The sequence below is a fragment of the Mastigoproctus giganteus genome, chromosome 1, assembly GCF_048544385.1.
Source record: "Mastigoproctus giganteus isolate SK-2022 chromosome 1, ASM4854438v1, whole genome shotgun sequence".
Lineage (NCBI taxonomy): Eukaryota > Metazoa > Arthropoda > Arachnida > Uropygi > Thelyphonidae > Mastigoproctus > Mastigoproctus giganteus.
In genome coordinates, this window is record NC_143575.1 from 76,865,440 (window position 1) to 76,878,583 (window position 13,144).

General features: G+C 38.2%; 1 protein-coding gene across 8 annotated transcripts in view; it reads left to right on the plus strand.

The window, feature by feature from the left end:
* Nucleotides 1–13,144, plus strand: part of Mctp (multiple C2 domain and transmembrane region protein) — a 690,267-nt gene that overhangs the window by 465,326 nt on the left and 211,797 nt on the right. For all 8 annotated transcript variants that reach the window (XM_090373448.1, XM_090373456.1, XM_090373439.1 and 5 more), the window contains one exon: nt 5,635–5,689. In XM_090373448.1, coding sequence (XP_090229574.1) covers nt 5,635–5,689 — 55 coding nt within the window. The remainder of the gene's footprint in view (nt 1–5,634; nt 5,690–13,144) is intronic.

Here is a 13,144-nt window from a genome sequence, read left to right on the forward strand (position 1 = left end):
TGTACTTATAAACAGCAGAGAAGGCATAATTCAAATAGCAAAAGACTACTATAGAGAATTATACAAGGAGCGAGGGAATGATACCAGCAGTGGGGAAGATGGATTGTAAAGTAGCAACACATACGACATACCCGATATTCTTCCTGATGAGGTAGAACATGCATTGAAGAAAATGAAGAATCGGAAAGCCCCGGGGGAAGATGAAGTTACTGTAGAGCTGTTAAAATTGGGAGGAAGAGACATAACACAAAAACTGGCAAGGCTCTTCACAAAGTGCATTAGAAAAGGTGTGATGCCTAAGCAGTGGAATAATGCAATCATAGTTTTGCTGCATAAGAAAGGAGATAAATCAGAAATTGGAAATTATAGACCAATTAGCTTGTTATCCCGCATCTACAAGTTGTTCACAAGGGTCATTACTAACAGATTAGAAAGAATACTTGATGAGAATCAACCGAAAGAGCAAGCTGGCTTTAGGACAGGATTCTCAACTATGGATCACCTTCACGTAATATCACAGCTAATGGAGAAAGCAAATGAATATAAAACACCACTATGCCTGGCATTTGTGGATTATGAAAAGGCATTTGACTCCATACAGCATAAGGCAATGTTTCGGGCAATGGAAAGACAAGGCATAGATATCCCATATATTATGATTTTGAAGAAAATATATGAGAGTGCTACCTCCTTTATTAGACTAGACGAAGACAGTAGCAAATTTAAAATCGAGAAAGGAGTTCGACAAGGAGACACAATATCTCCAAAGCTGTTTACTGCTGCCCTTGAGGAAGCTTTCAGAAGATTAGACTGGTTGCAGCAAGGAGTCAATGTGAACGGAGAGTACCTAAACCATTTACGATTTGCACCATTCCCACCTCACAGTGAACATACAACATCTGTATATCCCCATTTTTTCCTAGACTAGGTTCTGTTTGGCAGGTGCGGTCATTTGTTTCTTGCTTATCGAAAAGTGTTATTTAGACAAAGTTATTTGAGCCAGAAATTTGTTGAACAATTAAATTAGTATAACAGTGGTAACCTAATAACACTACTGAATGTAGTCAGTTTGGCAAGTTTTAATTTTACTTGTTTTATATTTGTGTGATGTTGGGGTTCCACGTAGTTGTGCAGCTTTAGCATGTCTTAAAGCTACCTCTGAGTTAAGTGACTTTTTTGCAGAATTATTTTGATAACTCTTAATTTATACATGCTGCAAGGCTTTATTGAAACTAATCAGGGAGGGGTAGAAGATTCCTTGAGATATTATTTAACGTATTATTAAAATTACATAATTTAATTCTTTGAAAAGATTACTTCTCTCTGCCCTGTAAAAAATATTATCTATGTTGACTGATTTAAAAGCATTGAGTCTAATTCTGCAAAACTAAGTTATTGTATTTATAGGAATAGAAGATTAATCCCATTTTTAGTTGGCTCTTTCAGCATTTAAAAACTTATTCCACTGTTCCTGTCAACATTGAAAGGTCCTCTCAGAGTCAATTTTTGGAATCACTCATAACTGCCCCACTGCATTTTATATAATTTAATTGTAAGATCTTATGCATTTCATAGTTCATAAGATTTGATATCACACTTACAGGAAATTTACATTTGATGAGTATGAAAGCTACCTCGCTTGTGAAAAAAAACTATTTACGCAGAATTTAATGCTCATACATTGTTTTTCTCTCTCAGGTGATTTAAATATGATTTATCACAGACACTGATATCACACACTGAACATGAATTACTGAAATGGTGAAATGAACTGTAAATGCTTTGATACACAGTAATATGCTAGTGTGACATCTTAAAAACAGTGCCCCCTTTACCAACCACTGCATGCAGTATGACTTATCATGTAAACATTTCAGCCTTGATACTTTTTTGATCAATTTTAATGAGACTTGATAAATTACTGTTATCAGATCAAATTCAGTGGAACGTTGATTATGCAAACTAGGAATCCTGTAGCTTGGATAATTGATTTGTTTGAAAGCAAATTTTAAAATAAATTTCCCATTGTTTGTTCAAAAATTGTTTTCAAAAATTGACTTATCTTTTCTGGATCATTTCAGTATCCTAGTACTGCATTTAATATGCAGTATGGAAATTTCTGATGGAGCAGTTGACCCCTTTGATGGATTGTACCTAATTAGTGAGGAGAGTGCCAAACCTCTCAGCATTAAGGAGTATTTGTGACATCCTTAATACAGATTATTCTAGTTAATAGAAATAGTACTTGTTTTTTGGCTTTCTTAAGCTTTATAAAAATACATTCCCATTCCTTTAAGACTATAATATAGTGAGCCAGTTTATTAGATATACCAACCTAATAGTGAATAGCACTCCTTTAGCCTTTAAAATGGCATCAAGGTGTTGGGAGAGCATTCCACAGGAATGTTGGTTAGTGAACACTGTTGCATTCCACGGATGCTAAGTTTGATTGAGATTTGTAACTGAGCAGGCCAATTAAGTATGGTCAAATCACCCTTGTGCTCCTGGAAACCATTCCTGAATAATCCTTGCATTGAAACATAGCATTATTGTCTTGATGGATGTAATGCTTACTAGATGGATAAACTGAGTGTGAAGGGATGCACTTGTTTGGCAGAAATGCTCACTGTGGCATTCAGACATTGACCCACTGGTATGGGGGGGGGGGCAAATGTAATGTATGTATATCATAAACATTTGCGTGTTAATCAACCTGTACTATTTAACATCTAGCATTATGGTACACTGATTCATGCTGCTGGTTGCTGTACTATGGTCCTGCCATCAGCATGGAACAAATGGAACATGGAGCAAATGTAATGTATATCATAAACATTTGCATGTTAATCAACCTGTACTATTTAACATCTAGCATTATGGTACACTGATTCATGCTGCTGGTTGCTGTACTATGGTCCTGCCATCAGCATGGAACAAATGGAATTAATCATAAGTGATTTTTTTCACTCTCAAAGCCAATAATCAATGTTCCTGTGTTCACTACTCATAACTACTTGTTTTTAGTTAACAGTGGAATCCAGTGAAGTCGTCTGCAACTATACTCCATTGTGCACCACTGTTGTATTGCACTGTCATTTAACCAGTTATAACCCACTGTTATTAGCTAGCACAATTCTTTTCATTATCTGTTGACTTTTGTCATCAAGCAGTCTCTGACCAGAGTTCTGCAATTGGCTTATCTTTTCTGGACCATTTCAGTACCTAGACGCTTGAGTGGACATCATAGTGAGGTTGGCAGTGTCAGTGATATTTGCATTGACATATCTGGCACTGACTATTATATCGTGCTCAGTCACCCCGAGTTCTTTTTTGGCCAGTTCTCTTGCTGAATTGTATATGCTGCCCTCTGAATCACATTACTTGATTTATATAACCTGGTACAGACATGTGATACCCTTTCTGATGGAGAAGTTGACCCTTTTGATGATTGATTGATTGTACATGATAAACTGGACACATTGTACACTCACTACCCAAAAAATTAGAAACTGTTTGAAATTGACATCAACTGATTAATTAAATGCAATGTGTGCAGATTTAAGTTCTTTGATATGTGGCATGATTTTTTTTCTGGTGATTTTTAATCATTCTAGTCATGGAGAAGACAGGTGATATTTCGACTTTCAGATAGGTGTTTTTATTGGAGCACATTTAGCAGGAGCTACATTGAAAACGGCCTCCGTAGCCGAGTGGGCAGGAGCGGGAGTGCAGTAGCACACGCTCTTTGAGTAGACCGGGGTTCAAGCCCCTGACTGCTGAATACGGTCGATCTGCCAACCCGCACTGGACCAGCGCGGCAGATTACGGTCCATTTCCCTCAACATGAATTGTTGAGGAGGCTTCCATCCTGCAGTGGGTTGATAATGGCTGCACTTTACTTTTTTTTTTTTTTTTTTTTTTTACATTGAGAAAAGAAAAGAAATCAGTGGTGTGTTGAAAGCAACTAAAAGTATGCAATGGGCCAAAATATGAAAGGAGAATGAATCTCTGAAAGGAAGAAATGCAGCAGAAAAAGATAATCTTTTGCACCAATGGCATTAATCTCATGAAGCCATCGTCCAGTCTGTTTCATGCCCACCACACAAGAATTTGGAAGTGCTATGGTGTACGTTCCATGGTATGGACTGGATCCGCTTATACTGTTAGAAGGTAGTGTTACCTCCAGTGAATATCTCTTTGTCATATAGGACCAACTTCCCATTGCAGTGCTTCATTTTTACCTGGATTGTGATGACTTCTTTCAAGACAACAATGCAACTATCCACCATGCAAAAATTTTATTTGATTTGATTTGTTCAAGGAACATTTCCAAGATTTCAAACTATCCACATAATTCTCCAAATCTGAATCCAACTTACAATGTCTGGGATACGTTGGAAACGGCAGTTAAGTTTCATAGTTCTCTACTGACCACAGTATAACAGCTGACAAATATATTGATAGAACAATGTTGAAATCTGGAGCTAGACTCCCTCAGCCACCTAGTGGAATCTGTGTGACAATGTGTATGGACTGTAATTTGGCAAAAAGGTGGCACTACTAGATAATGAATAAAGCTGTCTAATTTTTTAGCTGGTGAATGTGCATGTGTATTCAGGACGCGTGCGCGCGCGCGCACACACACACACACACACACACACACACACACACACACACACACACACACACACACTGAATTGGATATATTATCTGTAATAGCTGACTCTGAGAGTGAGACTGATATTTTTAACTACCAAAGCAGCAACTAAACTAATACCATTAACATTTTTTTTTTTTTTTTTTTCCCAGTTTTGTCAGTGACACCAGCATAATAGTTGGTGCAATACAGTTCACTTGGTTAACAAATATAAATAGGCCATGGCACAGGGGACCCCTTGCTTAAACTCATTTTTAAATATTCTAAAAAAAAGGAATAAAACACGAATATAAATATAGCTATTCTTGTTCACAATATTTGACTGCACTGTAAATCTGGTTCCTACAAGCATGAATAGAAGAGAATACAAAATACACAGCATTGTGGTGTATTTTTTATCCATTTCTACTAACACTTAGTTTTGTCTTATGTTGTCCTGGAATATTTGAGTTTAGTTCCTAGAAGACAGTTTGTCTTCTTAACATGAGCTTCATGTAAACAGAATTCTGAATATCAGCACTTTACTATGAATTACTACACTACATAATATTTCAAAAACAGTTATTTCACTAGTGTTGGGACACTTCACATTCTGCCTCGGCCACCTTATTTTTTTTTCAAATGAAAGAAAGTCCAGCCTTGTTAGCATTAATTTAAATATCCTTTATTAAAATATTTTTAAATATTTAATTTTTATATTCAGATGTGCAATATAGGGGCATGCAAGGTGGGTGATAATGGATGCTGACTACCTGTACCCCTATAATGCCTCCCCTGTTGGTTTAACTGATAGCTGTAACAAAAAGTAGTAGCATCTCATTGTATGATGGATAATTCATATTCAGATAATCAACATTCCACAGTAATCTGCTTCTTCCATGCAGGCAAACTTGAAATTATACCAAAACTTTTAGGAAATATGGTAATTATGTAGTATTACAATATTGTTTTTTTTAAATCTAACTTTTTAATATTAGGGCCTTCTGAACAGTTTTAAAAATATAGTAGATGTGGGACATCTAACAGTGAAAGGTAAGCAAAACAGTTATTTGCTTCTGTCTTAATTATTCAAATTGAAAGATAATATAACATTTTAAATTATTAGTTTTTACTGTATTTTCTTGAAAAAGCTGTGCACACCAGGGAGTAGAATTGATTAATTTTCACCTGCATCACTGTTTGAGTTTTTTCTGCCTTGTGAATTATTTTCAGTTTTTCACTAACTATGAAAAACCTAAAGGCAAGCATAATTGCATGCTTATTGTACTCACATTTAGTAGAACATATACACAATACCTTCACAGATTATATTCACTAGTAAATAGTGCAAAACTCAGAATTTCAAGCTGCATGAAGTAGGCAAGGAAATTTCTGGCATAAGTAAGAGAATATTATCACAAATGAACTTCCACCATTATCCACTTCTGTTCTTTCCACTCAGCACTAAACAGTATTGGTGTTATTATCTGTTTCAGCTATGTCAGAAATACATGAGTCTGATATCTGAATGGATTGTGCATGTTGCTAGGAAACAATGTTTATTTCAGAAAGAGAGAATCTACCTTTTTAAACAGTACACCATTCTAGGTTGCATTTCAATAAATATCAGTAATAAATAAAATACTTCTTTCAGGCTACAGCCAGATTAGTGAATAAAAACTGAGGTTAATAACTTAGAAAAAAAGATGAAGCTAATAAAATAAATCAAGACTGCATTCTTTATTTGCCTCTCTGGACGTGGTTCCTTATTCACATCCAGCTCATCTGCCATCATTCTGAGGGTCGAATGGCAATTTCTTGCCACAATTTTCTGAACTTTTGCAACTGTCCTCATTTGAGAGGTTGAGATGCCCACTTGAGTCATCACAAGCACATTGGCATTAATAACATTAAGAGTAGGAGATCTGCAGATTTACTTAACAAGCACAGGTCAACGTTGAAAAAGAAAAGTCGTGAGTTAGGGTTAAATTTGAACGTATCTGCAATTCTGCCCAGACCCGATAGGGAGGGGTATATGAAGAGAGCGCATTGTTAATCAGTTTGGTCCTGGAGGATTGTGCAAGGAGGGGGCGTACACTAGAATTTGGCCGGAAGAGATCTACGTGAAAGCGATAGAATTTAGATGTTGATTAGAATTTGCCGGCATTGTTAAGGGGTTAGAGTACCCAGTTCAGATCGCCAAATGGCATGTCAGCAGCAAAGCCACAGTTTGTCTTTGTCGGTTGTAGTTGTCATGTCCATGTAGTGTCGAATCCGGTAAGAAGGTCGAGCTGCCCATCTCACTCTGGGGTGGGATATGTTAGCTGGCAGCAGGAACCAACCAGGTGAAGGGGTGGGAGAGAGAGAGAGATACATTTACTTTATTCATAATCTGCATTCTCACTCTACTTGCATTTTTTTTCACTCGCACTCATCTTTTTCTCACACACCAAGGGGCGATGCAAGGATGTGTAGTGTAAATTTAAATACTAATTAAAACCAGGGTTAACATTAGTAGAGGCATATGATGCAAGAAAACAAGCTTTTATGCAGCATCAGCCAAAAAAAAAAAAAAAAAACCACTCCCATTTCACTCCTCCCCCCCTTCGTTCGAAATATCTGTCCACCTGAGCCTTAAATTTATTTAGGCTATCAACTTCCACAACAAGGGATGGAAGTCTGTTCCACTAACCAACTACCCGCTGGCTAAAGGCAAATTTCCGCACCTATCCTACATCTGTCTTTCCTCAATTTGAATTTGTGATTGTTCTGAGCAAGAGAAAGAATCCCATCGGCATTGAGCATGCTCAAACCATTCAAGGCTTTATACACCTCTATCAGATCACCTCTCCGTTGCCTAGTCTCCAGACACTGTAATTTTCAAAACCTAAGCCCTTTCTTCTTTAGAGCAACCCTTTGTTCCATTCACTAATCTTGTTGCCCTTATCTGTACTCGTTCCAGCATCTAAATCCTTCTTGAAATGATGCCTCCAGATCTGTATACAGTACTCAAGGTGTGGCCTGACCATTGTGTGTACTTAACTGTAGCATTTATGGTTTGATTTCTTTTTCTCACACACTGGTACTTTCATTCATTCTTCTAGCTTTCATTTCATTTATTCCAATCTTGCTTTCTGCACTGCACTCTCTGGGCACCTCAACTGACTATTATTCTTCAGTTGTGGTGCAGGCCCAGCCACAAGTTTTTTGCATGCCAGGGGAGAATGCAGCGATAGTGTTTGTGTGATTAGTAAATGTTTGTTAGTATATATAAAGAAATGTAAATTATTTTTAACTTTGTATTCTTTTGGCCAATTACATTTGCTCTTCCACTCACTCCCATTCACTCTCTTTCCCTCATGCTAGTCACTTTCTTTCACCAAAACTGCCATTTATTCCCTTTTACCATAATTCCTAGTTCATTCATTGCCCAACCTATTCATTCTGTCTTTCATTCGTTCTACATTGCATCCCCTTGCTACGAGCTTACTGATATTTTTCAGCTAATCTGCTTCCCTGGCTGCCTGTACATCTCCCTCCCCTACATGGTTACTTATTTGGTGTGAGGCCCCAGGTTCCTACACATGTGTACAGGTCTGGAGGCCTCATTTTAGGAAGGATGTAGATTGCTTGAGAGTGTACAGAGAAGGGCAAGATTGGTGAGGGGAATGAAGGAATCCTCTTACCAAGAGAGGCTTAAGTTCTGCAAATTGCAGTGGCTGGAGACTAGGCATCTGCGCAGTGATCTGATTCAGGTGTATAAGGCCTTGAATGGATTGAGCACACTGAATTCTGATGGGATCCTACTTGTTCAGATTACAAACCTAAGGGGGCATAAATTCAAATTAAGAAAAGACAGACGTAGAATAGATGTGCAGAAATTTGCCTTTAGCCAGCGGGTGGTTAATTGCTGGAACAAACTTCCATCTGTCATTGTGGAAGTTGATAGGTTAAATAAATTTAAGGAGGAACTGGACAGGCAGTTGGAGGGAATGGTGTGTTTTTTTTTTTTTTTTTTTTTTTTTGGCTGATGCTGCATAAGCTCATACACTTGCTTTCTTGCATCACGTTCCACTACTACATGGCAGGGTCGTCCTGGGGAGTTTTGTCATGTCAGGTTTCTGTCAGGGCACAGAATACTGCTATTCTGTGCAGTTTTCTGCGCAGTATGACCGGACAATGTGGTATTGTCAGAGACAATTGTAGGGTAATCTCGAGTGTTGGGGTCTCCTGCCCCGATTAAACGGCACATTGTCCAAATTAAGCAAAGTAAACCCTGGCTATTTTGTTATTTGTTTATTTGGTTTCTGTTTGTCCCAAACAGAACCCAAATAAACCCAGATTTGTCCCAAATAAAGAGCTGCCCCCGATTAACGGGTGGCCCAAATAACTGGAATCCACTGTACTTGGATTTCAGGAAAGCTTTTGATACTGTTGTGCATGGAAGACTACTGTACTAATTGGAGCAGTATGGTATTAAGGATAAGTTGCTACAATGGATAAAAGGGTGCTGAATAGGAGAAGACAGTGATAATCAATGGACACTGCTCTTCATGAACTAATGTTATTAGTGGAGTCCCCCAGGGAGGGTGTTGGACCTGCTGATTTTTATTTATCAATGATATTGATGAAGTTATATCAGGAGTAATATCTTGCATCATATGCCTCTACTAATGCTAAGTATGGGGACCTCATCTTTAAAAAAAAAAAAAAAAAAAAAAGTATGCAGATAATACAAAAGGTTGACAGGGTTGATAATGGCAGTGTGCGACAGCAACAGGATCCAGAAACGTTGGGCAGATGGGCTGAGAAGGGCAATTGACAAATGCAAAGCACTGCATATGGGTAGAAGTAACGTACCCAGATAAACGTACCAACTGTGTAATATAACTACACTTAGGGTGGTAGAAAATGAAAAATACCTGGGTGTTATTGTGCAGTCACATATGAAGTTTTCTGAGCAGTGCTGACAGAGCAGGTCAAGGGGTATTATCAGTGATATACAGGAATTTTGCTAGTATGAAAAAGGTCATTAAAATGGTCAGGCCACGCTTTTTTTTTATGAAAACCACAAACACGAAAGGTATTAGAACCTATAGTACTTAGTACCATGCTTGGGTTGGAGATTCAGAAGATGAAAGAAGATATTTGTTGACATTAGACACGAACTTCTGTAGACTGTAATTTTCAGGAAATAAGTATGAAGAAAGGTTGTTCCAGAAAACGGCAGTTGAATGAATAAATGGGGAAGATGAAAAGTTGGTTCCGTGAGTTTGAATTTGGACAGTAAATAGCTGGTGGCATCACGTGTTTGGACTGTTTTGAAAGAGAACAGGAATTATAGAAGCCAATTCAGAAGAACAGTGCCCATGGAAGTATCTATAGAAAAGGCATACAGTAGAAACAGTACGTCTATGAGATAGCGAGTGGAGAGACTCTGTTAGAGAGGAGTCATTAATTAACCTAACTGCCCTCTTCTGATGGAATCTAGAAGCCTGAGAGAGATTTTGGGGGCACTGCCCCATATGTGGGAACAATATTCCACGGTAAGGGCACATTTGCGATTTGTACAGAGTGAACAGCTGTTTGGAAGAAAAGTAACACCAAGAGCAAAAGAGAAAACCAAGTTTTTTTTTAGATGCAGAGGAAGCAATATTTGTAATGTGCTTGTACCAAGAGAGATTAGAAGTCAGGGTAATCCCTGAAAGAGATATCATTTTGCCTAGAAATTGGAGTGTCACCAAAGATATGCATAGGAACAGAAGAATCCTTTTTGCAAGATATAAGACAAGACTGAGTTTTTGGATTGAAATCAACTAAGTTGTCTTTGTCCCACTGGAAAATTACCTGGAGATTGGCATTTAAGTAATTGGTAGCAGACATTAGAGAAGTTGAAGCTGATTGAGCAGGGCAAGGTTTCTCAAAATGGAAATTGGAATGCAATGTGCTATCATCGGCAAAACTATGGATAGGATTTCCAGTCGATGGAAGGAGGTCATTAATGTACAAGAGGATGAGTCGGGTAAAGAACTGAACGTTGGGGAACACCAGAATTAGTGGAGAAGTTAGAAGGCAGAGCCATCTACCATTATCCTCAGTGAGCGATCAGAGAGAAAACTGGATGACCAATTACAAAAAAACAATTGGCAAACAGTTGACATAAGATGGAAGCTTGTTTAGAAGGCCTTTATGCCAAACATGATTGAAAGCCTTTGAGATGTCAAGAGCAACTGCTTGTGTTTCACCGAACTTTTCTATTGAATTTGTCCATAAATGGGTAACATAAGCCAGAATATCACAAGTGGATTGACACTGACAGAATCCATATTGGCGATTGTTGATCAGATGGAAGGTTTCTAGGTAGTTTATGAGTTGGTGGTTAATTGATTTCTCCATCTTTTAGAAAGAGTAGAAGTAATTGGATGGGAGGGATTTGTCACCCTCTTTAGGAACTGGCTGGATATGAGCAAATTTCCAAGCATAAGGAAAAACACTTTTGGAATAAAAAAAGTGAAAAAAGGCAGAACAGGAGCAAGTTCAGGAGCAGAGATTTTGAGAAGTGGAGAAATACCATCAGGGCGTGGAGCTTTCTTATCATCAAGATTTGTCAAAATCCTTCTGACATCCTTTTGACGGAAGACCACAGGAGGCATTGAATGGAGGGTTTTGGGAATGGTGGGAGGTGTTTTACCATTAATACATGAGTTGGAAGAAAAACGTGATTCAAGCACGTGATTCAGCCAAGGATAAAGTCAGCTTTATCCTTGGCTGAAGTGACAAAAGAATCATCTGGTTTTGACAGAGCGGGAGCAGAAATGGGCAAAAGTTGTGGCCAATAGCTTTGGCAAGAAACCAGAATGCTTGTCTACCATTAGGGCAAGTAAGCAAGTTTTCTACTCTTAGCTTGTTCGAAACTAGTTTGGACTGATTTTAATAACTGCTTTAAAATTGTTGTGAGCTTTGGTGTAGGCAGAAAATGAAACTGAAGAATTGGAAACAAGCCAATTACGATATGCAACATTCTTCTCTTGAACAGTCTTGGCACATTTATTGGAAAACCAAGGTTTAAATTAAGGACGAGATTTTAGAGTGGAGTGTGGAATAAAGGATTCCATTCCTACAAGAATAATTTCACTGACACGATCTGAGCAAACGTTGACATCAGAAGTTTTGAAACAGTAATCTGACCAAGGAAAAGAAGAAAAGAAATCTCACAGGTCATCCTATTTTGCATTCTTGTAATGCCAAAAATGAGAGGTTGGGAATAGCCATGAGATAAAGGCTCTATCGAAGAAGAGACAATCACCAAGTTGTGATCTGAGGCGCTTAAAGGACCACTCACTTCGACTGTGTACTTAGAACGGTTGTTTGTGAGAAAAAGATCAAGCACATTGGCTGTATGGTTAGGATTGTCTGGTATTATGGTAGGTAAATGAGCAATCTCTGCAATATCATTAGTAACAACAAAAGTCTCAGCATCTCGACCAGCTGGGTCAGTGTGACTAGAAAACGGAAGCCAGCTAGAGTTGTGAACATTAAAATCACCAAAGAAAATTACCTCACTGTTAGGAAAGTTGGGCTGGAGAAAGTCAAATTGCAAAGAGAGTAAGTCATAGAGCTCCTAGTGATTAGTGGAGATGGGAGAACGGTAGAGACAACAGATGAATTTGACACAATGAAGTAGAGAGATTTTAAGCCAGAGAAGATCAAAAAGAGGAGATTCCAAATTACCAAGTCTGACAGGGAATATCGAAACAGACATATGCACAAATTCCACCTTTGAGGCGAAAGGAATCATATAGCGAATAATTTGGGCAACTGAGATGAGCAGTATTTGAATCAACTAATAACTGAGATTAGGCCTTGAGTACGGCATACAGGTATGGAGGTCTTATTTTAGAAAAGATGTAGAGTTTCTTCAGCAATTACATAAAGGGCAATAAGATTGGTGAGGGGGAACGAATAAAGACTTAGGTTATGCAAATTGCAGTGTCTGGAGACTAGGCACCTGCAAGGTGATCTGATTGAGGTGTGTATAAGGCTGTGAATGGGTTGTGCAGGCTCAATTCTTTGATGGGGTTCTTTCTCTTGTTCAGATTATGAACCTGAGGAATCAGGCATAAATTCAAATTGAGGAAAGACGTTTGTAGAATAGATGTGCAGAAATTTGTCTTTAACCAGCAGGTAGTTGATTGCTAAAACAATCTTTGTTATATAGGATGTAGAGTTGTTTGCGCAAGTACAGAGGGGCAAAAAAAATTGGTGAGGGGAACAAAGGGATCCTCTTACCAAGAAAGGCTTAAGTTATGCAAATTGCAACCTCCGGAGGCTAGGCACCTGTGAGGTGCCTAGTCTCCTCATTCTGCAATAATTGCGGGCTGGGTGAGCAGGCTCAATTCTGATGGGGTTCTTTCTCTTGCTTAGATTATGAACCTGATGAGGCAGGCATAAATTTAAATTGAGGAAAGAGTTTTAAAATAGATGTGTGGAAATTTGGCTTTAACTAGT